This window comes from Schistocerca cancellata, chromosome 6 (genome assembly GCF_023864275.1).
Source record: "Schistocerca cancellata isolate TAMUIC-IGC-003103 chromosome 6, iqSchCanc2.1, whole genome shotgun sequence".
In the NCBI taxonomy this organism is placed as follows: domain Eukaryota; kingdom Metazoa; phylum Arthropoda; class Insecta; order Orthoptera; family Acrididae; genus Schistocerca; species Schistocerca cancellata.
The window spans coordinates 689,899,133-689,927,105 of record NC_064631.1 but is presented as its reverse complement, the minus strand read 5'-3'; the positions used below and the strand labels follow the sequence as shown (position 1 = coordinate 689,927,105).

Here is a 27,973-nt window from a genome sequence, read left to right as displayed (position 1 = left end):
AATTAATTATTGATTCAAAAATAGTAATTAAAGCGCGCATGAGAGTTTAAAAGGTGGTGATAAATATTATGTAAGAAAATGTTCCGAAATATTTTGAAATATATGATAAGGGAATCATATTTAGAACAGTTAATACATCGACACATTTTCTTTGGTACCAGACAGATTACTACCGGGAAGTGAAGGGCTATATCGCTGACGTGCATTTCAGTTTATCGTTGACGATAGAGCAAAGATCTGTACTCTCTAAACGAGAATAATTAACATCGTATCGGCATATAAATATTTTAATAAAAATATCGGGCTCGCTTATTTAAAGAGCATTGCTGTAAACGAACTGGATGTTTAAGTATATAATTCGCGTTTCGATAAATTTCAAGAAGTGAATAGCCAGCGACATTAACTCCGCGAGGTTAAATTACGCTGCGTTACATTCTAGAGGGGAAATGACTAAATAGTTATTTTGAGATTTAGTCCCAATACGAGTGCATGGATAAAATTCAATATTATTTCCACATAATGGGTTTTATTTAGTGATGCGGTAAGCTGTTTATTCAAATTACGATATTGTTAAGTTGCTACGTTATTTGTTTGACAGACACGTAAATGCGATTTGCAGAGAATCCAAGTAGATGTGAGCATAGAAGTACTTTAGTGCTATTTCATGGAGGATTTTGATTAACAAATATTTTGTTAACAGCAGACTAAATGTTTACTCGTAAACTATCATCGAATACTGTTATAAGCGTCTAAATGTAATTAATGCTGAAATCAAAGTAAACGTGCCTACTGAAATATTTTGAACACAGGCGCGATCACATTACAAGGTCCTGTAAACTCCTAATAGAAAAGCAGTCAGTACAGGGTTAAGCGTCTCGTTCTTCCAGTCATACTACAAACTCGCGCTGCATTTGAAGTTGGTGTGACTTGTACGTGAGAGCAGCTTTGTCCATCAATTAGCAGGAACCTTGATTCGAACAAATTTTACACGAAAACACATGTAGGGTTTTATCTGCAGTTAGTAATGTTGGTTTACCTTCGTGGGTGAAATACAGTGACGTTTGACAAGGTACAACATGAGCCACCAACAGTGGTGTACACGATACTGCTACAATCAGTTTAGACAATTTCTTCACTAGATTCTTTCTGAAAGTGGTGTCTGTGATACGAGCAGTGAACATTACACTGTACCACGCTCAGTAGAAGTGTTGTTCGACGATAACTGAACACATCTAACAGAATATGGTGTATCTAGTGTACTATTGTGTCATGTTCATGATTGCACGTGATTTTGCTAACACTGTAACTGTTAAAACACATGACAGCAGGTGTTCACATTGAATTATCAAGAAGATTGGTGGTAGAGAGTTGTTCAGATATATTCATGTGACACTGAGTACAGTGTTTCACACTTGATTAGCAAGTGATCTGTATACCCAAAAGTGACACTCTACAACAGCCTAAGTTTCAATCTGATACTCTTACCTTTAGCATTATACTGGTCCATGCACTCCAGCTGCCTTGGCTCTGCTATTCAGGCTGTACTTTATAACAGCCAAATAATTTTTGTGCTTCCTTATGACATTTTTGTATGTTTTTCCGGCTTGTCCTATGATAAAAAGTAAATAACCCATCATTTACAATATAACACCAATTACATTCATCTCTGTGTGCCTTGACTGGCCTGTGGTCAGTGTGAGACTGAATAACATTGTCTACTTACAGCACGTTTCAAGAATGTTGGTAGTAGAGGTCACATCTGTCAATCCCTGTCTCTTGACTACTTCACAGTATCAGTCAAACCTGTCAGTTATCTACCAAGGTCTGGTAGTTCTATGTTACTGTTATACCTTCACATTACCTGCATACCTTATATCAACCACATCAGCCATGGCAATAATGGCTCAATATAGCTTGTTACAGGCCAAATGAATGAATGAATCTGCCATAACTGTTCCATGATTTGCGAAGTCCCTGGTTACTCAACACGTACTTCCAAATTTTTCATTTGTGTTACTGAAATTTAACACTATAGATTGCACACTCAAATTTACTCAATGAGAAGCTATTGACATTTTGCCATCTAATATTTTGCTTTGAAATTTCCACTGTGCATTTGTACACTCTTAATAATGTAATGCTAACTATTTGTAAATTTCCTGTCAACAGCATCAGTTTAGTCATTGGCAGTAAAACCTGTTATTGTGTGGCACTATTAACTTACCAGCTTTTAGTGTTAAGTGAGACAGAAGATTTGTATGTATCTGATTGTGACCTTGGTGAGATCATCAACCACTAACTGGTGCCACATTTGTGAAGCATTTTTTCAAACTCTCGGGCAGCCACCCTATCCCCTAGCCCATTCTGCCCTCTCCCTTACCGTGTTTTCAGTTGCATTACTGGCTCCTTGCAGTGACGTGAAGTGTCATTAACCCTGTTTGGCCATCAGTAAATAGGCAGTATAATCACAGTGATGTGTCACACATGTGTGAAACCAGTTCTGTGGCTATCCCTTCCATGATGTGTACTTCAGTTTCTTGTGTTTATTGAGACTATTGTGGTGTAACATATGATTTGTAATTAATTTGCACAAAATTGGAACCACAACCAGACTTCTCTCATCAATCAAAAAGGGCTGAGTGGTGTCTGCTAACAAGCCTTTCACATACATATCTACATTACAGGTCTCACACATTCATTGACATCATCATTTTCTCCATGGCTAGAGTCAACTACACAGCCATCTTATGATATAACGTCACCATTTCAGTGGCCTGTGATGGCTGAAATGTATAATTTTTATTGAAATTGAGAGTTTGTGCTGGAAAATAAACTGCATTTATAACGAGCTCTGGCATGCATGTTTCATAGTTTTTTAATTTTTATTTTGCAAGTGTTGACTATGCTATTGACAAACTGCTCTCAAACATTTAAGAAAAGGGGTAGAAGAATATCTTGTGCCTGGAACAACTGTGGACTGTAACAAAACTGTATTTTGAACATCAAAATGTAAAATTATGTATTAAATTTTCCTGTGCTTCCGTTGCTTTTTCCAGTTCTAGATTCTGAATAAAATACTTCTGTATTATAGGCATAATAACTGAAAGTATAATCTTATTTTTGAGAAAAAGCTTCACATTAGTGTTTTCTTATTGGCTTGTTATGTTTGTTGAGATATTTTTGAAAATGTTTCTACAGTTAAGTTCAATACACTACAAGTGAGACAACATTGCGCAACAGAACAGTAAATGTCTGAAGTCTGAAAGGCACCCTGACATTGACTGAACATTAAGGGAAAATTTAGCACTGATCCTTGGATGACTACAGAGTCACTGTCAGTAACTCCTCTGAGCATACAGTTTACGGTACTTGCAAGGAAACGTTCAGATGAATAAAACAACCATTTAAATTATGTATATAGATATATATTCGGATTTTATTTATCTGTATATACTATCTCTTTTAACCGTAAATATACTACAAATCACAAGTGTTTTTTCTTATAAATTAAAATGTACATCTCTATTTACATAGATGAAACGAAAACAAAATACTTTGTTCAGTTGCCTGTCAATACACAGCACGTACACAAAAAACAAAAACAAACAAAATGACAACAACGAGGCTGTGGGTGGTGCAGATGTCGGTGGAGGCTGGGGCAGCACTGCACGGGTTTCCCCGTGTGGCGGAGGGCGGGGAGTCCCCCACCAAACACCTGGTGTCTGCTACTTAATCCCGCCTCCCACACACACACACACTCTGCCTCCGAGTAGTACACTACTGACGCAATATTACATATTTACACTGTTATTTACATACTTGTAAAATACAAACGTACTGTTGCCTTAAAAGTGGCGTAGCACTTATTTTCTCACTCGTAACGTACATCCCGATTAAAAACGACTGTGACACTTTGTAGAAAAATACTGTTCGTCAAGATGATTAATACCAAAAAACTTCCTTATGTAGTGGTGAATACTGGTACACACGCAGATATGTAGGGAGTCGCATTTGGCTGAGCTGCACAAACATTGCTTGAGATCTTGTCGTGAGCCGTGTCAAACGCGCACGAAACTGACGCTTCTGTTTGAAATGAGGGATAACAGTAAAGTGCATCCATACTGTTGCCTATATCTAGGCGGAAGGGTAAGAAATTTAGCTGAAAGAGTTACACAGCAGAGCCGAGTTCGTTAATCGGGACAATTTAAAGCTGCACTCGTGCGTCTGTAGTCCCGAAATGCTTTTGCCAGTGCACGATGCGGCACGGCAGTGCACACCATTCGCGGCTGCCGTGCACACCGGATACTGGAAGTCAGCTGCGAAGGCGTTCGGCGTGGCACGCGAAGGGTCCCCGTTTTCTGCGCCAAAGACGGGCGCCGGCTGTTGTGATCCCACAAACGAGACTGTCTGGAGGCGCCGTCACACTGTACGCCCACGCAGGGAGACATCGGACTGCTACAACTCTCGCGAGCAGTCGAACCGAACCCGAAGTGCAACAATTTGCGCTCCCCCTTTGCAATTCCACAAGGTATAGTGCACACGTCTACACAAGAACAGCAGTCGACACGAATCGTGAGGGCTGGTACCTTAACGCGAAAAACTGCTACAATTACACGGCTGAAGAGGACACCTAACACTGACGAATGAATACAGAGATTAATTTACTACCGCTAACTACGGGACTACAACATCCACTACGGCTACAGGGTTTAATGACCATTGTCACGCAGTATCGCGGGCGATGTGTGAGGTTCCGTGGGTGGGTGGGGCGGCGACCTCAGACCGCGAGGGCGAACAACACGGAGGCTGCGAGGGCGGCGCGCACCCACGCCGCCAGCGACGCCGCCCCCGAGCGCTGCTCGCGGCCGCCCCGCGGCGCGCCGCCCGACGCCGACGACGAAGACGCCGACGTGGACGGCGCGGACAGCGGGTCGAGGCGCCGCACGTCGGTGAGGGCGGCGTGGGCGGCGGCCGCGAAGTCGTCGGCGCCGGTCGTCATCACGTCGAAGACGCACCAGTCGTGGTAGGCGCCGGTGAGGTTGCTGGCGCCGCACACAGCCTCCGCGTCCGCCTGCTTCATGGCGCTGCCGCGGTCCTCCTGCGGGCACACGGGACACGGCGGCTGTGAAGCAAGCTACTCTGCACTCGTCCAGATCCGACGATCAAGTCGTAATACAAAGTACGAGGACAGTTCAATAAGTAATGCAACACATTCTTTTTCTCGGCCAATTTTGGTTGAAAAAACCGGAAATTTCTTGTGGAATATTTTCAAACATTCCCGCTTCGTCTCGTATAGTTTCATTGACTTCCGACAGGTGGCAGCGCTGTACGGAGCTTTTAAAATGGCGTCTGTAACGGATGTGCGTTGCAAACGACGGGCAGTGATCGAGTTTCGTTTGGCGGAAAACCAGGGCATCTCAGATATTCATAGGCGCTTGCAGAATGTCTACGGTGATCTGGCAGTGGACAAAAGCACGGTGAGTCGTTGGGCAAAGCGTGTGTCATCATCGCCGCAAGGTCAAGCAAGACTGTCTGATCTCCCGCGTGCGGGCCGGCCGTGCACAGCTGCAATGGCGGAGCGTGCGAACACACTCGTTCGAGATGATCCACGGATCACCATCAAACAACTCAGTGCTCAACTTGACATCTCTGTTGGTAGTGCTGTCACAATTGTTCACCAGTTGGGATATTCAAAGGTTTGTTCCCGCTGGGTCCCTCGTTGTCTAACCGAACACCGTAAAGAGCAAAGGAGAACCATCTGTGCAGAATTGCTTGCTCGTCATGTGGCTGAGGGTGACAATTTCTTGTCAAAGATTGTTACAGGCGATGAAACATGCGTTCATCACTTCGAACCTGAAACAAAACGGCAATCAATGAAGTGGCGCAACACCCACTCCCCTACCGAGAAAAAGTTTAAAGCCATACGCTCAGCCGGTAAAGTCATGGTTACAGTCTTCTGGGACGCTGAAGGGGTTATTCTGTTCGATGTCCTTCCCCATGGTCAAACGATCAACTCTGAAGTGTATTGTGCTACTCTTCAGAAATTGAAGAAACGACTTCAGCTCACAAAACTTCAGTGGACTGTTCTTCCTCATGCACCCTACAGCCCCGATCTCGCACCGTCGGATTTCCATATGTTTGGCCCAATGAAGGACGCAATCCGTGGGAGGCACTACGCGGATGATGAAGTTATTGATGCAGTACGACGTTGGCTCCGACATCGACCAGTGGAATGGTACCGTGCAGGCATACAGGTCCTCATTTCAAGGTGGCGTAAGGCCGTAGCATTGAATGGAGATTACGTTGAAAAATAGTGTTGTGTAGCTAAAAGATTGGGGAATAACCTGGTGTATTTCAATGCTTAATAAAACAACCCCTGTTTCAGAAAAAAAATGTGTTGTATTACTTATTGAACTGCCCTCGTATATATATACTAAGATGGTACCTGTTCTTTCGGACATGCTTACCGGCGTTGACATACGTCAACGGGGACAGATGAAAATGTGTGCCCCGACCGGGACTCGAACCCGGGATCTCCTGCTTACATGGCAGACGCTCTATCCATCTGAGCCACCGAGGACGCAGAGGATAGCGCGACTGCAGGCATTTATCTGTGGCACGCCTCCCGCGAAACGCACATTCTCAACGTATTGTCCCGCACTACATTCGTAGTGCCCCCGCCCATTATACTCATTACTAGCGGCGCGTTGACGATTCCCGTAAGAATTCGGGCACTGTTTGTGCATTTGCACAGAAGAAGAAGATGGGCAAGTGGCAGGGGTAAAATACAGGGAGCGAAAGGCTATTTACAATTTGTACAGAAACCAGATGGCAGTTATAAGAGTTGAGGGGCATGAAAGGGAAGCAGTGGTTGGGAAGGGAGTGAGACAGGGTTGTAGCCTATCCCCGACGTCATTCAATCTGTATATTCAGCAAGCAATAAAGAAAACGAAAGAGAACTTCGGAGTAGGTATTAAAATCCATGGAAAAGAAATAAAAAGTTTCAGGTTCGCCGATGACATTGTAATTCTGTCAGAGACAGCAAAGGACTTGGAAGAGCAGTTGAACGGAATGGACAGTGTCTTGAAAGGAGGATATAAGATTAACATCAACAAGAGCAAAACGAGGATAATGGAATGTAGTCGAATTAAGTCGGGTGATGCTGAGGGAATTAGATTAGGAAATGAGACACTTAAAGTAGTAAAGGAGTTTTGCTATTTGGGGAGCAAAATAACTGATGATAGTCGAAGTAGAGAACATATGAAATGTAGACTGGCAATAGCAAGCAAAGCATTTCTAAAGAAGAGAAATTTGTTAACATCGAGTATAGATTTAAGTGTCAGGAAGTCGTTTCTGAAAGTATTTGTATGGAGTGTAGCCATGTATGGAAGTGAAACGTGGACGATAAATAGTTTGGACAAGAAGAGAATAGAAGCTTTCGAAATGTGCTACAGAAGAATACTGAAGATTAGATGGGTAGATCACATAACTAATGAGGAGGTATTGAATAGAATTGGGGAGAAGAGGAGTTTGTGGCACAACTTGACAAGAAGAAGGGACCGGTTGGTAGGACTTGTTCTGAGGCATCAAGGTATCACAAATTTAGCATTGGAGGGCAGTGTAGAGGGTAAAAATCATAGAGGGAGACCAAGAGATGAATGCACTAAGCAAATTCAGAAGCACGTAGGTTGCAGTAAGTACTGGGAGATGAAGAAGCTTGCACAGGATAGAGTAGCATGGAGAGCTGCATCAAACCAGTTTCAGGACTGAAGACCACAACAACACACACACACATATATATATATATATATATATATATATACTAAGATGGTATCTGTTCTTTCGGACATGAACAGGTACCATCGGTGACCATACAGCTCGTTAGAATGAAATTACAATGAAATGAACACCCTTAGCTGCTTACGGGCGTTGACATACGTCAACGGGGACAGACGAAAATGTGTGCGAATGCTCAAACAGTGCCCGAACTCTTATGGGAATCGGCAACGAGCCGCGAGTAATGAGTATAATGGGCGGGGGCACTACGAATGTAGTGCGGGACAACACGTTGAGAATGTGGGTTTCGCGGGAGGCGTGCCAGAGATAAATGCCTGCAGTCGCGCTATCCTCTGCGTCCTCGTCGGTTCAGATGGATAAAGCGTCTGCCATGTAAGCAGGAGATCCCGGGTTCGAGTCCCGGTCGGGGCACACATCTTCATCTGTCCCCGTTGACGTATGTCAACGCCCGTAGGCAGCCAAGAGTGTTCATTTCATTGTAATGTAATACAGAGTGTTTCAAAACTAGAGGGCACGTATGCCCCACATGTGTGACGGTTGTTCATGAGAGAACGTACGAAACAACACTGTGGATGTAACACAGCTCAACAATGAAGATTACTCATGTGAAAAACACAGATTGCCAAGACGTTTGGAAGTTGTCGTAAGGAAGACAGGAGGTTATATTGAAGGGCTGTAAAGGTCTTTTGTCGCCATCCAATGGAACGTATTGTACAGCAGACGACATGCTGTTAATCACATCTATGTAACGAAAAATATTAGCCATGGCAGCTCAAAGCTAAATAAAACATTTTAAAGGTATTTGAGACTGGTTGAGTCATTCAACAACTACCATTTTTAAGATTCCTTATTTGTTGCAGACTGTGGTGGAATAAGCGTAGTACTCGTATGTCATACAAAATAGAACCACATCCATTCCGTAACTTGCCGCTCTCTAGAGAGGTCTCAACCATATACCAGTTGATGTACGTCTGCCTCCATACTCTGGAAGTCACACTTAAGTGCCTGACAGAGGGTTCATCGAAATACCTTCACAATAGATATATATTATTCCAATCTCCAACAGCGACCGGGGAAAACGAACACCTGTATCTTTCCGTGCGAGCTCGGAGGAGAAAGTTGGTGATTGAAATTTCGTAAGAACATTACGCCGCAAAGAAAAACGCCTTTGTTTTAATTATGTCCACCCCAAAGCCTGTATCATGTCCGTGACACACTGTCGCCTATTTCTCAACTATACAAAACGTGCTGCTCTTCTTTGAACTTTCTCGATGTGCTCTCTTTCTGCCGCGCGGGATTAGCCGAGCGGCCTAAGAGGGCTGCAGTCATGGACTGTGCGACTGGTCCCGGTGGAGGTTCGAGTCCTCCCTCGGGCATGGGTGTGTGTGTGTGTGTGTGTGTGTGTGTGTGTGTGTGTGTGTGTGTGTGTGTGTGTGTGTGTGTCCCTAGGATAATTTAGTTTAAGTAGTGTGTAAGCTTAGGGACTGATGACCTTAGCAGTTAAGTCCCATAATACTTCACACACATTTGAACATTTGAACAACAAGATTTCTTATTATCTGTTGCAGACTGTGATGGAATGTGTGTAATACTAGTATGTCATGCAAAATAGAACCACATCCATTCCGTAACGTGCTGCTGTCTAGATAGGTCTGAACCATCTACCAGTTGCTGTACGTCTACCTCGATACCTTGCAAATCAGACTTAAGTGACTGGCAGAGGGTTTATCGAAATACTTTCACAATAATTCTCTACTGTCCCACTCCCCAACAGCGTGCGGGAAAAACGAATTCCTGTATCTTTCCGTGCGAGCTCTGATTTCACTTGTTTTATTACAACGATCGTATCTCCCTATGTAGATCGGCGTCAACACAATATTTTTACATTCGGAGGAGAAAAAGTTGGTGACTGAAATTTCGTAAGAAGATTACGCCGCAACTAAAAACGCCTTTGTTTTAATGATGTCCTCCACAAATTCTGTCTGATGTTCGTGACACACTCGTATTTCTCGATTACACAAAACGCGCTGTTCTTCTTCGAACTTTCTCGATGTGTTCCGTTAATTCTCTCTGGTAAGGATCACCCATCGCGCAGCAGTACTCCAATAGAGGACAGACTAGCATACTGTTGACAGTTTCTTTAGTAGATACGTTGCATCTTCAAAGTGTTCTGCCAAGGAAACGCAGTTTTTGGTTCGCCTTCCCCACAACATTTTCTGTGTGTTCTTTCCAATTTAAGTAGTGAGGAATCGGAATACCTAGGTATTTAGTGGAATTTACTGACTTTAGATTTTAAATAATCGAAGTTTATCGGATTCCTTTTAGCAGTCATGTGGATAATCTCACACTTTTATAATTTTGGCTCAATTGCCGATTTTCGCACCCTACAGATACCTTTTCTAAATCATTTTGGAATTTGGTATGACCTTCTGCCACCACCCTGAGACAGCTGCTGAGATTATCTCTTAAGTCGTTTATATAGGTACCTGTAAGTAACAGAAAACAGGATATAACACGACCTTGGGGAGCATTAGAAATCACTTCTGTTTTACTCGATGACTTTCCATCAGTTACTACGAACTATGGCCTCTCTGACAGGAAATCACGAATCCAGTCGAATAGCTAAGACGATGTTCCATAAGCACATAATATGATTACAAGCCGTTTATGAGGTACGGTCTCGAAATCCTTCTGGAATATAAACATACGTAATAAATTTTAAGTCCGTTGTCGATAGCATTCAACACTTCGTTTGAATAAAGAGCTAGTTGTGTTTCACAATAATGATCTTTCTCTTTGAGATAATTCATGTGAGAACACAATGTATGCTCCAAAGTACTGCTAGATATCTTCGTTAATGATATGAGCCTTTTTTTAATATTGGTGCGACCGGTGCAGTCTTCCAGTCTTTGGGTACGGGTCTTTTGTCGTGCGCTCGGTTGCATACGAGCGTTAAGAATGGAATTGCATCACGAGACGCTGAAAGGGACCTGATAGGTATACAGTTTGGACCGGAAGGCTCGCTTTTATTAAGTGATTTACGATGCTTCACTACTGCGATGATATCTACTTCTACGTTACTCAAGTTGGCAGCTGTCCTCGATTCGAATTCTGGAATATTTACTTCGTCGTCTTTGGTGAAGGAATTTCGTAATGCTGTGTTTAGTGCTGCTAAGCACTGTCATCGATACTATTTCCATTGCCATTGCGGAGAGAAGGCACTGATTATGTCTTTGCCGCTAGCATCCTTTACTCACGACCATAATCTCTCTCGATTTTCTGCCAGTTTTCGAGATCAAGTTCCGTTGTGGAAACTATTAAAAGCATCCCACACTGAAGTCCGCACTAAATTTCGGCTTCTGCACAATATCGCCAATGCTGGGAGTTTGCTTTTTTTTTAAATTTGGTATGCCTTTGTCGTTGTTTCTGCAATGGTGTTCTGACTGAATTTGTATTCCATGGGAGATCATCTCCGTCTTTTTTTTTATTTGGAATAAATATCTCGATTGCAGTGATTTGCAATGTGGAACCGAATCCACGTAAGAATGTTGAAGATCACTCTACAGGAATATGCCATCCTTACAAAGACTACCATAAAATTTCTTATTTTCGGTCATTCGTTGTTACCGCACGAGAACGACTTTTTTAGTATAGAAAATGCACTAAAAATGCAATGAAGGCTGTATAAGCCAGAAGATTATATCACTGTCATGCAACAAGCCAGAGAAAAAACACCCCTTTAAAATCCATAGGATGCGAACACGATCCAAAACCTCAGGACTGCTGCGTATTTCCTCATATCCTCCCACACTAAAATTCCGAAATCATTACTTGTCAGGCACCGGAGACGAATACACCAATGATTTTAAATGTCCCCGCAAGTAAAAATCGACAGTGTTCAAATCAAGTGAGCACGAAGGTCAAACAGTAGGGCCACTTGTACCTACATGTCGATCAGTAAACACCATTAACGCTCCATTCTCGATTCATCGAAGAATCTAACTCCCATGCATAAAACAGTTTCGAACGTCTGCTTGCCTAAAAATTACTTCATATTTGACGTTAAAAATGTAAGTGAGAAAAAGATTAGGAAAATGTTTGAAAATATGTGCTCTCATTATCAAACACAGGGTGAGTGTTTGCACTCAGTTTTGCGAAAATGCCAGTTTTATACGCATCCCAATATTTATGATATCGTCTCTCTCAACTACGTCTAGTATACGGACATAATTTTGCAAATACATTCAGTGGTTTATGGCCGCAAGGTTTGAGGCGCCATGTCAACTATTGCGCGGCCCCTCCCGCCGGAGGTTCGAGTCCTCCCTCGGGTTTGTGCGGCTTTTTTTTTCTTTTATCTTAGCATAAGTTAGTTTAAGTAGTGTGTAAGTCTAGGGATCGATGAACTCAGCAGTTTGGTCCCTTACAAATTCACAGGCGTTTGAACATTCAGTGGTATATGTTGATACTGTCTGCAAGGTATGTTGAAAACACAGTTAGTTATAAGAAAGGAGTAAATTAAAAATTTATGCAGCTGAATTTTAATGCCTGAACAGTGAAAAAGCACTAAGCAATAATATCAAGAGCTCAGATGCAAACCCAGTTCTAAGCAAAGAAGGGAAAGCAGAAAGGTGGAAAGAGTATATAGAGGGTCTATACAAGGGCGATGTACTTGAGGACAATATTATGGAAATGGAAGAGGATGAAGATGAAATGGGAGATACGATACTGCGTGAAGAGTTTGACAGAGCACTGAAAGACCTGAGTCGAAACAAGACCCCGGGAGTAGACAACATTCTTTTAGAACTACTGAAGGCCTTGGGAGAGCCAGTTCTGACAAAACTCTACCATCTGGTGAGCAAGATGTATGAAACAGGCAAAATACCCTCAGACTTCAAGAAGAATATAATAATTCCAATCCCAAAGAAAGCAAGCGTTGACAGATGTGATAATTACCGAACTATCAGTTTAATAAGTCACAGGTGCAAAATACTAACGCGAATTCTTTACAGACGAATGGGAAAACTGGTGGAAGCCGACCTCGGGGAAGATCAGTTTGGATTCCGTAGAAATGTTGGAACACGTAAGGCAATACTGACATTACGACTTATCTTAGAAGAAAGATTAAGGAAAGGCAAATCTACGTTTCTAGCATTTGTAGACTTAGAGAAAGCTTTTGACAATGTTGACTGGAAGACTCTTTCAAATTCTAAAGGTAGCAGGGGTAAAATACAGGGAGCGAAAGGCTATTTACAATTTGTACAGAAACCAGATGGCAGTTATAAAAGTCGAGGGGTATGAAAGGGAAGCAGTGGTTGGGAAGGGAGTGAGACAGGGTTGTAGCCTATCCCCGATGTTATTCAATCTGTATATTGAGCAAGCAGTAAAGGAAACAAAAGAAAAATTCGGAGTAGGTATTAAAATCCATGGAGAAGAAATAAAAACTTTGAGGTTCGCCGATGACATTGTAATTCTGTCGGAGACAGCAAAGGACTTGGAAGAGCAGTTGAACGGAATGGACAGTGTCTTGAAAGGAGGGTATAAGATGAACATCAACAAAAGCAAAACGAGGATAATGGAATGTAGTCGAATTAAGTCGGGTGATGCTGAGGGTATTAGATTAGGAAATGAGACACTTAAAGCAGTAAAGGAGTTTTGCTATTTGGGGAGCAAAATAACTGATGATGGTCGAAGTAGAGAGGATATAAAATGTAGACTGGCAATGGCAAGGAAAGCGTTTCTGAAGAAGAGAAATTTGTTAACATCGAGTATAGATTTAAGTGTCAGGAAGTCATTTCTGAAAGTATTTGTATGGAGTGTAGCCATGTATGGAAGCGAAACATGGACGGTAAGTAGTTTGGACAAGACGAGAATAGAAGCTTTCGAAATGTGGTGCTACAGAAGAATGCTGAAGATTAGATGGATAGATCACATAACTAATGAGGAAGTATTGAATAGGATTGGGGAGAAGAGGAGTTTGTGGCACAACTTGACCAGAAGAAGGGATCGGTTGGTAGGACATGTGCTGAGGGATCAAGGGATCGCCAATTTAGTATTGGAGGGCAGCGTGGAGGGTAAAAATCGTAGGGGGAGACCAAGAGATGAATACACTAAGCAGATTCAGAAAGATGTAGGTTGCAGTAGGTACTGGGAGATGAAGAAGCTTGGAGAGGATACAGTAGCATGGAGAGCTGCGTCAAACCAGTCTCAGGACTGAAGACCACAACAACAACAACAACAACAACAACAACAACAATACCGGCCTACAGGAGGTGAGTCTGGGGAGGGAGAGCAGGGCCAGTGGCGAGCGTTACTTACGAGAGGGTGCAGCAGCTCGCTGCTGGGGCAGCCCCTGGCGCACAGCTGGAGCCCGCTGCTGGGCCGGCCTCCGCCGCCGCCGCCGAACGCCACGTGTCTGGGGAGGCGCGCCGAGAAGGCGAGGTAGCGGCCGGCGCGGCGCACCACCACCAGCGCGTCCACGTGGCGCACGCGCAGCTCGACGCGCAGCCCCTCCTCGTGGACGGACAGCTGCACGTTGCCGCCGGCCGAGCGCTGCGTGCCGTCCACGAAGGTGGCGGGCAGCGGCGCGTCCGCCGTCGCCTCGTACGTCTTGCGGTGGCGCGAGCAGGCGGCCGAGCCGGCGGGGGCGCCGCGCACGATCACCGTCACCTGCAGCACACGGGCGGACACGGTCCGCTGTCAATGCTGCGCTCGCACTGGGCCGCAGACGTCCAGTCATCAGGGATCAGGGGTATTAGAATTATACAGGGTGTTACAAAAAGGTACGGCCAAACTCTCAGCAAACATTCCTCACACACATCATCATCATCATCATCATCATCATCATCATCATCATCATCATCATCATCATCATTTAAGACTGATTATGCCTTTCAGCGTTCAGTCTGGAGCATAGCCCCCCTTATACAGTTCCTCCATGATCCCCTATTCAGTGCTAACTTTGGTGCCTCTTCTGATGTTAAACCTATTACTTCAAAATCATTCTTAACCGAATCCATGTACCTTCTCGTCGGTCTGCCCCGACTCCTCCTGCCCTCTACTGCTGAATCCGTGAGTCTCTTCGGTAACCTTGCTTCTCCCATGCGTGTAACATGACCCCACCATCTAAGCCTGTTCGCCCTGACTGCTACATCTATAGAGTTCATTCCCAGTTTTTCTTTGATTTCCTCATTGTGGACACCCTCCTGCCATTGATCCCATCTACTAGTACCTGCAATCATCCTAGCTACTTTCATATCCGTAACCTCAACCTTGTTGATAAGGTAGCCTGAATCCACCCAGCTTTCGCTCCCATACAACAAAGTTGGTCGAAAGATTGAACGGTGCACAGATAACTTAGTCTTGGTACTGACTTCCTTCTTGCAGAAGAGAGTAGATCGTAGCTGAGCGCTCACTGCATTAGCTTTGCTACACCTGGCTTCCAGTTCTTTCACTATGTTGCCATCCTGTGAGAATACGCTTCTTAAGTACTTGAAACCGTCCACCTGTTCTAACTTTGTTCCTCCTATTTGGCACTCAATCCGTTTATATTTCTTTCCCACTGACATTACTTTCGTTTTGCAGATGCTAATCTTCATACCATACTCCTTACATTTCTGATCTAGCTCTGAAATATTACTTTGCAAACTTTCAATTGAATCTGCCATCACAACTAAGTCATCCGCATAAGCAAGACTGCTTATTTTGTGTTCACATATCTTAATCTCACCCCGCCAGTCTATTGTTTTCAACATATGATCCATAAATAATATGAACAACAGTGGAGACAGGTTGCAGCCTTGTCTTATTCCTGAAACTACTCTGAACCATGAACTCAATTTACCGTCAACTCTAACTGCTGCCTAACTATCCGTGTAAAGACCTTTAATTGCTTGCAAAAGTTTGCCTCCCATTCCATAATCTCGTAGAACAGACAATAACTTCCTCCTAGGAACCCGGTCATATGCCTTTTCTAGATCTATAAAGCATAGATACAATTCCCTGTTCCACTCATAACACTTCTCCATTATTTGCCGTAAGCTAAAGATCTGGTCCTGACAACCTCTAAGAGGCCTAAACCCACACTGATTTTCATCCAATTCGTCCTCAACTAATACTCGCACTTTCCTTTCAACAATACCTGAGAAGATTTTACCCACAACGCTGATTAAAGAGATACCTCTGTAGTTGTTACAATCTTTTCTATTTCCATGTTTAAAGATTGGTGTGATTACTGCTTTTGTCCAGTCTGATGCAACCTGTCCCGACTCCCAGGCCATTTCAATTATCCCGTGTAGCCATTTAAGACCTGACATTCCACTGTATTTGATGAGCTCCGACTTAATTTCACCCACCCCAGCCGCTTTATTGCACTGCAATCTGTTGACCATTTATTCCACTTCCTCAAATGTGATCCTATTTCCATCATCATTCTTATCCCATTCTACCTCGAAATCTGAAACATTACCGATCGCATTTTCACCTACATTGAGCAACTCTTCAAAATATTCCCTCCATCTGCCCAAGGCATCCACAGCATTCACCAGCAGTTTTCCTGACCTATCCAAAATACTTGTCATGTCCTTCTTACCTCCCTTTCGAAGACTGCCCGCACACAAAGAAAGAAAATATGTTATGTGGACATGTGTCCGGAAACGCTTATTTCCATGTTAGAGCTCATTTTATTACTTCTCTTCAAACCACATTAATCGTGTAATGGAAACACGCAGCAACAGAACGTACCAGCGTGACTTCAAACACTTTGTTACACGAAATGTTCGAAATGTCCTCTGTTAGCGAGGATACGTGCATCCACCCTCCGTCGCACGGAATCCCTGATGCGCTGATGCAGCCCTGGAGAATGGCGTATTGTATCACAGCCGTCCACAATACGAGCACGAAGAGTCTCTACATTTGTTACCGGGGTTGCGCAGACAAGAGCTTTCAAATGCCCCCATAAATGAAAGTCGAGAGGATTGAGGTCAGGAGAGCGAGGAGGCCGTGGAATTGGTCCTCCTCTACCAATCCATCGGTCACCGAATCCGTTGTTGAGAAGCGTACGGACACTTCGACTGAAATGTGCAGGAGCTCCATCGTGCATGAACCCCATGTTGTGTCGTACTTGTAAAGGTACATGTTCTAGCAGCACAGATAGAGTATCCCGTATGAAATCGTGATAACGTGCTCCATTGAATGTAGGTGGAAGAACATGTGGCCCAATCGAGACATCACCAACAATGCCTGCCCAAACGTTCACAGAAAATCTGTGTTGATGACGTCATTCCACAACTGCGTGCGGATTTTCGTCAGCCCACACATGTTGATTGTGAAAATTTACAATTTGATCACGGTGGAATGAAGCCTCATCCGTAAAGAGAACATTTGCACTGAAATGAGGTTTGACACATTATCGGATGAACCATTCGCAGAAGTGTACCCGTGGAGGCCAATCAGCTGCTGATAGTGCCTGCACACGCTGTACATGGTACGGAAACAACTGGTTCTCCCGTAGCACTCTCCATACAGTGACGTGGTCAACGTTACCTTGTACAGCAGCAACTTCTCTGACGCTGACATTAGGATTATCGTCAACTGCACGAAAAACTGCCTCGTCCTTTGCAGGTGTCCTCGTCGTTCTAGGTCTTCCCCAGTCGCGAGTCATAGGCTGGAATGTTCCGTGCTCCCTAAGACGCCGATCAATTGCTTCGAACGTCTTCCTGTCGGGACACCTTCGTTCAGGAAATCTGTCTCGATACAAACGTACCGCGCCACGGCTATTGCCCCGTGCTAATCCATACATCAAATGGGCATCTGCCAACTCCGCATTTGTAAACATTGCACTGACTGCAAAACCACGTTCATGATTAACACTAACCTGTTGATGCTACGTACTCATGTGCTTGACGCTAGTACTGTAGAGCAATGAGTCGCACGTCAACACAAGCACCGAAGTCAACATTACCTTCCTTCAATAGGGCCAACTGGCGGTGAATCGAGGAAGTACAGTACATACTGACGAAACTAAAATGAGCTCTAACATGGAAATTAAGCGTTTCCGGACACATGTCCACATAACATCTTTTCTTTATTTGTGTGTGAGGAATGTTTCCTGAAAGTTTCGCCGTACCTTTTTGTAACACCCTGTATATCAATAGCTTCAGCTGCCGACGGGCGTTGACATACCGGGTGATCAAAAAGTCAATATAACTTGAAAACTTAATAAACCATGGAATAATGTAGAGTGAGAGGTAAAAATTGACACATGCTTGGAATGACATGGGGTTTTATTAGAACAAAAAAAAAAAAAAACAAATTTCACAAAATGTCCGACAGATGGCGCTGGACAGCAAAACGTCAGTGACTGCGCGTGACAATCGTGTATAAAAGGAGGTGTAATGAGATTTTATATATGAGAGAGAGAGAGAGAGAGAGAGAGAGAGAGAGAGAGAGAGAGAGAGAGAGAGAGAGAGATATGCGCCAGCAGTCGCAGCATGTCGACGTTACCTGAAAAGGCGCTTTTAGTGAACCTGTGTTATCAGAATGGGTAATCTGCTAGTTCAGCGTTACGATCCTATCGCCATGGGAAGGGGATTCGAACGGGTAAAGGTCTGTTGACAAATGCAGCTGCAGCGAGAATGATTTCGAAGTTCGAAGCCACGGGTTGTTTAGACGATAGACCCCGTAGTGGCCGACCGAGCACAAGGCGTAATGCTGCTGAGACAGTTCAGGAAGAAATGGAGACTGTAGCGGGTTCGTCTATGCACGGGGAAGTCAGCGCTCGTGCAGTCGCACATCGCGCCGGCATTCCGTACACTACTGTTTGGTTGGCACTTAGGCGTACCCTCCGATGATGTCCGTACAAAATCCATCGGCACCTGGCGATTTAGTGAAGCGGAGGGCATTTGCGGCGTGGGCGTTTCAAAAGATGGCGGAAGATGACGATTGGTTGTGTAGCGTGTTGCGCACCGACGAAGCTCATTTCACGCTCCGAGGGTCTGTCAACGCCCACAACTACAGAAGTTGGGCTACCGAAAATCTTAGAACTGTCGTGGAAACTCCATTGCACGACGAGAAAGTCACGGTATGGGTTGGATTTACCATATCTATCGTTATCGGGCCTTTTTTCTTCGCGGAAATACGTGATTCTGGTTTTGTAACTGCTACCGTGACGGGTGAGAGGTACGCCGATATGTTACACAATCGCATCATCCCCAGCCTGGCTGATAAACACCTGCTGAAACGTACGATGTTTATGCAGGATGGCGCTCCACCCCATATTGCTAGACGCCTGAAAGATCTCTCGCGCGCGTCGTTTGGTGATGATCGTGCGCTCAGCCGCCACTTTCGTCATGCTTGGCCTCCCAGGTCCCCAGACCTCAGTCCGTGCGATTACTGGCTTTGGAAAGAAGGATTCAAGAGGAAACAGAAATTAATTTGTGGACCACTAAACAAAGATCTGAGGAAAAGACTTGCCAAATGTTACACCTGGAGTGTGACACTATATGGTGCCGAGACCTGGACATTGAGGAAGGAAGATCAAAGAAAATTGGAGGCACTAGAGATGTGGATATGGAGAAGAATGGAAAAAGTGAAATGGGAAGAATGAGTAAGGAATGAAGAAGTATTAAGAAGAGTTGGAGAAGAAAAACATGCTGAAAGTTATCAGAAAGAGAAAACGGAACTGGATTGGACCTTGTTTGGGGAGGGATTGTTTATTGAAGGAAGGAATAGAAGGAATGGTGGAGGGAAAAAGGAGAAGAGGAAAATGGAGATATCAAATGCTGGACAAAATAAAAGGAGACCAATATTCAGAAATAAGACTGGTTATGGACAAGTGGAAGATGCCTAATCATGACAAGACCTGCCGTAAGGCAGAACACAATAATACTACTACTACTACTACTACTAAAGACGTTGTGTGTGGCTTCCGTTGCTTATCCCACTGGAAGTCAATTCCTTCTCAAAGTCGCTGTAGCACTTCAGGTGTAATTTGCTCAGTGGCGGCGTAAATTCTTGTTCTAAGTTCAGGTAGAGAAGCCGGCACACAGGAACGAACACGATATCCACGATGAATCCCCATAAAAAAGTCGACGCGTGTCAGGTCTGGGGAAGCGGGGGGCCGTGCAACTGGCGCATCACGGCCAATCCATTGACCTGGAAAGCGGTCAGTGAGAAAACCCCGAAGGTCAGGCAGGTAGCCGGGTGGTGCACTATCTTGCATGAAGTAAACATTTCGTTCTTCGTCATTCTCATCGATCTGTGGTATCAAAAATTGTTGTAACATATGCAAATACACTAGCCCATTGATGGTTCTCTCACGGAAAAAGGAGGCCGTACACTTTGCTCTTGCTCAATGCACAAAGAAAGTTCAGTTTAGCCTTGCTAGGAGGATCTTTAGCGTACTTGGTACGGAAATTACGCTGAAATGTTGTCACCGACTTCGATTCTTCAAACCAAAACATACAGCTAGCACGCTCGGGTCCAGTGAAGTCGTTGAATATTGCAGAAATCACCAGAGTACAGTTTTTTGAAACTCCGCTCAAAAATCAAGCTGTAATCGAGGATCACACCACTATTTGAGCATTACGAGCAGTCAGTATTAAAGGGAAACACGTAGAACAACTGTATTATTATTTGTTTGTTAATTTGTCTGTTTTCAAGGGCTACAAGAAGATAAAGGCATATGTAGACAGAGCCAGAAGATCAGCTACTTTCTATCTTTAATGCAAACTACAAATGAATTGTCAAGTTTTCTCCTTATATGATGTCTCAAGTTTGTTGAGAGTCCCCCCCCCCCCCCATTTTTAATGTTTTAGAGGAAATGGAACATTGTGTTTCACTGATGCCACACTTCGTGAAATAGTTCCGAACCAGGGACGCTGCCATTCTGTAATACGACGGATATCCGACGAAGTCTGCGAGAAACTGCCACGCAGACCAGACTGGGGAAGTCTTTGGCCCTTACGTACACGTGTACCATCTAATAGTCCATGCCACCTGTTAACAGGTACTTTGTCTCAGAAATGCTTTACTATGCGTTTGTTACTTGTTTCTGTCGGGGTTGATATTAAAATGGCACTGATCGCTTTTCCTGTTGTCTACAATAACGTATATTTCAAAGCTATGGAAATTTTACAAATAAAAATTATTCCTTTTCTTTAAAAAGTTTTATTTAAAAAGCGAAAAATTTAGCACTGCTGCTACAGCTACCTGATATTCCTTTTTTTACCCGGTTCCCAGCAAAAAAAATTAAACACCAGTAATAAGAGACGAAACAAATACCAAAAAATACTGGTATAGGTTTTAACCGGTGTATTTTTTTCCATCCATAATAGTCACTTGCTGTATACGGCACGTTTAATTCTAGCCGTTCTCTCCGTTACAACCGAAGAACATCCACATTTGCTAGGAGACGCCGTAAAACGAGGAATTGTTTCCGCGCGCATTAAAAAGATACCATCACTCGTCCCTTCGTCGTGTGTATAGGGCTGCGGGCACAGACATCGGTTCAGCCAGCAGTCGGGAGCGAAGAAACACTGCAGGCGTGCCACGATGCAAAGGGGCTAGCGAACCGTGTCCGAATATGTCGCCGCGCGGAACAAAACCTCGGCTGTGGTAGAGGAGGTAGCGGAGCGGGGAATAAAAAGGGAGCAACCAGTCCTGCTGTGGCGTTCTGCGCCTGCGCCAAGGTCAAGACAGACGATGACGTCAGACAGCTCAGCCACTGCAGGGCGGCGGGGGAGCACGTGGCTAAACCGCTACACACACACACAGAGATCGTTAACACTTCAATGACCTGCGGGACTTCAGCAAAACGTATGTTTTCCAGTGTCCACTGGGGTCGGGAATCCCACCGTTGTTGGTACTGCCACATAGTTGGGCAGTCAACAGGCCCTTTGCGTGGTGTGTAAAACGCGGATCACAATGGAGGGGAAAAAAATTATAACGGACAAGCAATCCGAAACTGGTCGCTGAACTCCGTCCTGAAACTCTTGGCCGCCAGTTACATGTGCATGTTAGAGATGGGCAAAACTGTTCTTTTCAGAGATTGGATCAGAACTGTTCACTCCCTGAAATGAATTAGCTCTTTTTCATGACTCACCACTCATTTACAATAGAAAATAAATGGAAGGCACATTGCCTTTAAACTTGGTTTATTCCAGTACTATACCTGTATTTTGATCTTATTTGATCCTATTTTGAAGTAACACAGATAATGAGTTAGAATTTTGTATTTTTTATTGAAATTTCCACGATATGACAAAGTTTTTGATTATTGATTTATTTTGCACTATCGTGGTTTTTTGGGTGATCGGAAAATGTTGTAACTTGAGATTTACATTAACAATATATTTGGCTATAATGTATTAAAATTTCATTGACCTCATACAAATACATCGCAAGCCATATATTTTTAAAGTGAACGTTTCCTTCCGAAGACGCCTAAAATCGCAAAATCCGTACCAGAATAAGAAAAAAATATATAAATTTGACTGTAAAACGAAAGTGCTGCATATAGCCTTACGCAGAATAAAACAAGGAAAATATTGGTGTATCACATTTTGCGATACGTTTATCGGTTCGCTCGTAATTAAAGCGTAAATTCGAGTGTCCATAATAAAAATCCTATAGTAAGAGGAGTCATCAGGAACCTAAACTAATCAGTTTAAACAAATAAAAATAAAATAAAAACAGTTGATGTATACATAACATAATAATGTAATATACATAGCGGTATTACTACGAAGAACAATATCCAGTAGGGATGAACTCCGATGCAAAGGCGCTGAGTCGAGCAGGTCGAGCCGCGAGCTGTATTACTGCGTGACCGCAGAGACCAGAGTGACACCTGAGTCGCTTTGCTCAACGCTCTGGCTAGAGTCGAGACGGTGGGGTGACCGTTGAGCGGGCGAGTTCCGAGGGTGGGGGGAGCGGTGAACTCACCCGCTCCGAGACAAATCGTCCGTTCCCTTGCGAGCAGGTTGTTGCAAGTAGTTCCTATGTTATCCGCTAGGTGGCTCTGTCCTGTCGCTCGCATCAACTGCCCAGAGGGCAGGACGTGCGACTGAAACGATCGCCGACAGAGTGCAATGCTAAGTTAAGCTGCGCCAGACACTGCGCGCCGCAGAGGACGCACAGAGACAGCACGGCATATGTGAAACACAAAATCCAATGGGGCACTGCACAATGTAGGCAGCCAAGGTAGAAGCAGGGCAGAGGCCGGCGCTGGCTGTGTTGTGTGGCGTGCACTGTGCTCTGACCAGCAGAGGCGCTGCTGACGTGCTCCCTCTCTCTCTCTCTCTCTCTCTCTCTCTCTCTCTCTCTCTCTCTGCCGTGGGAAACGTTTGGAGCTACCGTTCTTTTTTCTGAATCACTGATTGTTCACTCCTTTGAAAGATTCAACTCTGAATTAGTTCAAGAGCGGATCCCCCATCTCTAGTGCATGTACGACCAGGGCTTGGGTCAGTGGGGCAGACAGACAGGGCGAACAGGGTCGCAGCGAAAGTGACAGCACGCGCGTCTCTGGTGAGGGGGGGGGGGGGGGAGGGGGGGCCAAGGTGTGCCGCCAGGCGTCGCCCCAAGAAGTAAACACAAACATAAGAGAAGGGAAAGGAAGTGCTGGTGGCACAGCCCAAGGTAGGGTCCAGCCGCCTGCTCTCTGGGGAATGGCCCGCCAGAGTCACAGCCCCCCCCCCCCCCTGCGTGCTGTGTCTCGGCAGTCTCCGCCAACGGTCGGACCAGCCACAGCGCATTCGGCGCAGGCGACACTAACTGCGGCGCACCAACCTAAGTTACACCAGCTGCCTTGTGTTATACTCCGTTCATTTTGAAGTTTAAGCCTGGGTTATTTTAAAATACAGCTACCAGCCACATTTTATACGTTTTTGTTTATCCCAGTATAGTTTTCGGGCTTTCGTACATCTTCCATAGCACATCATAAACTCTCATCGACTGCATTTTGGGAAACATGAGCGCCATCAACCAGGACAGACAGTAAGTATACAACTCACGAAGTACAACAGCTAAATAAATCATTATTTTGCTAGAGCAGCTGCAGCATTCAGAATGCGTTAACAATATTCTCATTTGAAGACAAATATACAGGGTGATTCAAAAAGAATACCACAACTTTAGGAATTTAAAACTCTGCAACGACAAAAGGCAGAGCTAAGCACTATCTGTCGGCGAATTAAGGGAGCTATAAAGTTTCATTTAGTTGTACATTTGTTCGCTTGAGGCGCTGTTGACTAGGCGTCAGCGTCAGTTGATGCTAAGATGGCGACCGCTCAACAGAAAGCTTTGTGTGTTATTGAGTACGGCAGAAGTGATTCGACGACAGTTGTTCAGCGTGCATTTCGAACGAACTATGGTGTTAAACCTCCTGATAGGTGGTGCATTAAACGTTGGTATAAACAGTTTACAGAGAATGGGTGTTTGTGCAAAGGGAAAAGTTCTGGACGGCCGAGAACGAGTGATGAAAATGTAGCACGCATCCAGCAAGCATTTGTTCGCACCCCAGGAAAATCGACTCGCAGAGCTAGCAGAGAGTGCAAATTCCACAATCAACTGTATGGAGAGTCCTACGAAAAAGGTTTGTTATGAAACTTATCGTCTGAAATTGGTTCAAGCACTGTCTGCAGCTGATAAGATTAAAAGAATCGATTTCTGTGATTTTATCTTTGCTCAAATAGAAACAGATGAATCTTTCGTTTCAAAGATTGTGTTTAGTGATGAAGCAACTTTCCACACTAACGGGAAAGTCAACCGTCACAATGTCTGTATATGGGGCACTGAGAATTTGCGGGAAACAACTCAGTATGAACGTGACTCGCCTAAGGTGAACGTTTTCTGTGCCATTTCAGCCAATAAAGTTTTTGGTCCCTTTTTCTTCGAAGGTGCTACTGTAACTGGACTACAGTATCTGGAGATGTTAGAGAATTGGCTGTTCCCTCAGCTCGAACAAGAAGCACAACAATTCATATTTCAGCAGGATGGAGCGCCACCACATTGGCACTTATCTGTCCGTAACTACCTGAACGTCAACTACCCAAGGCGATGGATCGGCCGCCAGGCAGTCCATGACAGAGCAATTCATCACTGGCCTCCAAGAAGCCCTGATCTTACCCCCTGCGATTTTTCCTTATGGGGGTATGTTAAGGATATGGTGTTTCGGCCACCTCTCCCAGCCACCATTGATGATTTGAAACGAGAAATAACAGCAGCTATTCAAACTGTTACGCCTGATATGCTACAGAGAGTGTGGAACGAGTTGGAGTATCGGGTTGATATTGCTCGAGTGTCTGGAGGGGGCCATATTGAACATCTCTGAACTTGTTTTTGAGTGAAAAAAAAACCTTTTTAAATACTCTTTGTAATGATGTATAACAGAAAGTTATATTATGTTTCTTTCATTAAATACACATTTTTAAAGTTGTGGTAATCTTTTTGAATCACCCTGTACAGCTACCAGCCACATTTTATACATTTTTGTTTATCCCAGTATAGTTTTCGGGCTTTCGTACATCTTCCAGAGCACATCATAAACTCTCATCGACTGCATTTTGGGAAACATGAGCGCCATCAACCAGAACAGACAGTAAGTATATAACTCACGAAGTACAACAGCTAAATAAAGAGCAGCTGCAGCATTCAGAATGCGTTAACGATATTCTCATTTGAAGACAAATACATGTATATTACGCCGACTGACGATCACCGAAATCGCAAAACGCGTGTTAGAAACAAAAAATATGTAAAAAGTTATGCTATATTTCTTAAAGTAATGGAATCTACAGTCAAGGAGCTCAACAACCAGAAAAATGGATAAATTAATATAAGCTCAGAGGCTTCCACGGCCAGTTTCAATGTGAATAAAATAGTTTTGGGTGTCAGGCCAAGTCATTAGGAAATTCTAAAACATTTACAATGCCGATGTTTCGACCTGCTTTTGAGTGGTCCTCCTCAGGGCGACTTATTATTTAATGTTGAACACTGGAGTCTACAGTGCTCTAAGTATTTCTCCGCGTGCGTTGTTACGTCATTGGTTTGTCCTACCCGCAGAACGCAAACCATACCTTGTCGAGTACAGCCGCGTGCAGTTATGAAGACACGTTTGTGTCACATCGCCCAACACGTGGCGCATGTGACCTGCAGAGCACGAAATATAAGTTGTTAACAGGCTGCAGGCTAGCCCGATATTTATTTTTAATGAATTTTTTTGCCAAGAACTAAAATTCCAATGTATACTTAAGAAAGGGTTATTCATACATCTCCGAGGACTTTCGAGCACAGTGCGTACATATACCGTACATCAAATGCGGAAAATACGGGGAGGAGCAAGAACGCTTGTAGTACATAAAAACGATAAGCAACATGCAAAATATTTGAAAAAAAAGACATTAAAGTAATGTACGGTAAAACTCAGGTAAGTAGTCTCAAATGGATAAGTTAGAGACTAAAACGAGTAGAGAACCTGTCGCAGAAAGTTTACTTTAGCTGCGCGTTAGCCCCAAATGCTTTAATGAAGACTTTGAAGTGTGGAGAAGAAAAAATTAAACGGCTTGTCAGATAGAACAAAAAAGATCGATATGTTTCAGCAGTCTTCGTTACCCACGACTCTTAAAGAAATGTACAGTAGGCTTTGTGTTAAACATGGCCTTCTTAGGTGCACCTGTAATCTGACTTTGCCATTTACATGTCAATTGACTGCTGGCAGCTGTCCTATTTTCCCCCCTAGTATGGACTAGGTGTTTGCTTCTATTTCCAGTAACTCCTGAATCTAAAGAGAACTATGGCGCAATACTCTACAAGCTCGTATTTTGTTGACTCAGCAACACTGCTCAGATGTATCGAGTACCTTTCAGAAGCCACCAAAGCAACGAACAAGGCATCAACCCGGATAGCTGTCACCCACCGAAGTATAGATCTTATGGACGAACAGAGGAAGGTGAAATTCTTAAGTTGATCTTATAGATGTTTCGAGAAACAAAAAAAATATCACAGTACGCCGACGTAAAATGTCTTCTAGAAATTTACCACTGATTGACGTTAGCAATATAGGCCTATAACTACGTTTCCCAAGCGCTTGAAACCTTTTCGTAGCTCGAGACACCTGTGCAGAATCGTCTCACGAATCGCTAGCGTCACATATTCTGAAATTTGCAGTCTTCTTGTCTCTCAAACTGCGGGATCTACCAGTTAACGACACTTGGGGGCTTGTCGCAAATATAGGATAGGGCGCGGATACTCTCTTATTTGAAACACGCACTTTACAATGACCGTTACTCACTGGTATGTGCGATTGAGCGAATTCGAAACGGAGGAACCTAGCTTTTGGTGTTTTTTTTTTTTTTTTTCTCCCATGCGCTCACCAGGAGCTCAGCGTCGCGACCCAGCATGCATTCAGGGAGCAGTTTAACACTGCAATTCCGTGTCGTGTTCCTGATCGAAACTCTTGTTTTGTGGGCGGAAACGTTCATGGATACCGGCAGTGTGCAGAGAAAGGCAGGGCCTTAAGGCCGAACTACCAGGACAGCAGAAAACTTCGAAAAAGTAAGGCTGTCGATTTGGAATTCCTCCCAAGCGATCTCCACGATAACATGGAGTTGCTCTTGCATTTTCTGATCTTACAGTGAGACGAATTCTTCTGAAGACTTTGAATTTCATCCGTACAAACTGGCAGTGGCACACAATAGATGAGATTTTGTTTCACGAAAAAAAAAAAACATGTGAAGCCAAGATAGAAAACTGCCTCACGATGCCCTGTCGTTCTTTAGCGACGGGGCACATTTTCATTTGTCTGGCTACGTGACAAGAAAAAAAATAAAAAATGCGATACTGGAATGGCAAGAACTCTCAAGACATTTTTGAGCAGCCCCTGCATACAGATTGTGTGACTGATGTGCATTATCCAAAATTGGCACTATTGGCCCACGATTTTTCGAAGAGATCGATAGAGCTGTTACGGTCAATGCTGAGCGTCATGTCCTGACGATTGAGTTTTTTTCTTCCCGTACTGGAAGAAACATGCGGGCGATGCCTGATTCCAACAATACGGCGCCACAGCTCACACCGCACCGACGTCAATGACACACTTCCCCAACCGTCTCACCCCTCTGGGGGGCGGGGGATCTACAGCGACAAGCATGCTCGCCATATTTTTTATTTTTCATTTATTTAT

The 27,973-nt window shown here is 44.0% G+C and overlaps 1 protein-coding gene and 1 non-coding gene across 2 annotated transcripts in view; both read right to left on the bottom strand.

Moving 5' to 3' along the window:
• Positions 1–3,403: 3,403 nt before the first annotated feature.
• Positions 3,404–27,973, bottom strand: part of LOC126088478 (uncharacterized) — a 441,574-nt gene continuing 417,004 nt past the window's right edge. The window contains exons 6-7 of the mRNA XM_049906619.1: positions 14,113–14,463; positions 3,404–5,098 (exon numbers count right to left, since the gene is read on the bottom strand). Of these exons, the coding sequence (XP_049762576.1) occupies positions 4,778–5,098; positions 14,113–14,463 (672 nt within the window). The 3' untranslated portion in view covers positions 3,404–4,777. The remainder of the gene's footprint in view (positions 5,099–14,112; positions 14,464–27,973) is intronic.
• On the bottom strand, positions 6,507–6,580 carry Trnat-ugu (transfer RNA threonine (anticodon UGU)). The gene has a single exon. It is a non-coding gene; the product is annotated as a tRNA-Thr (tRNA).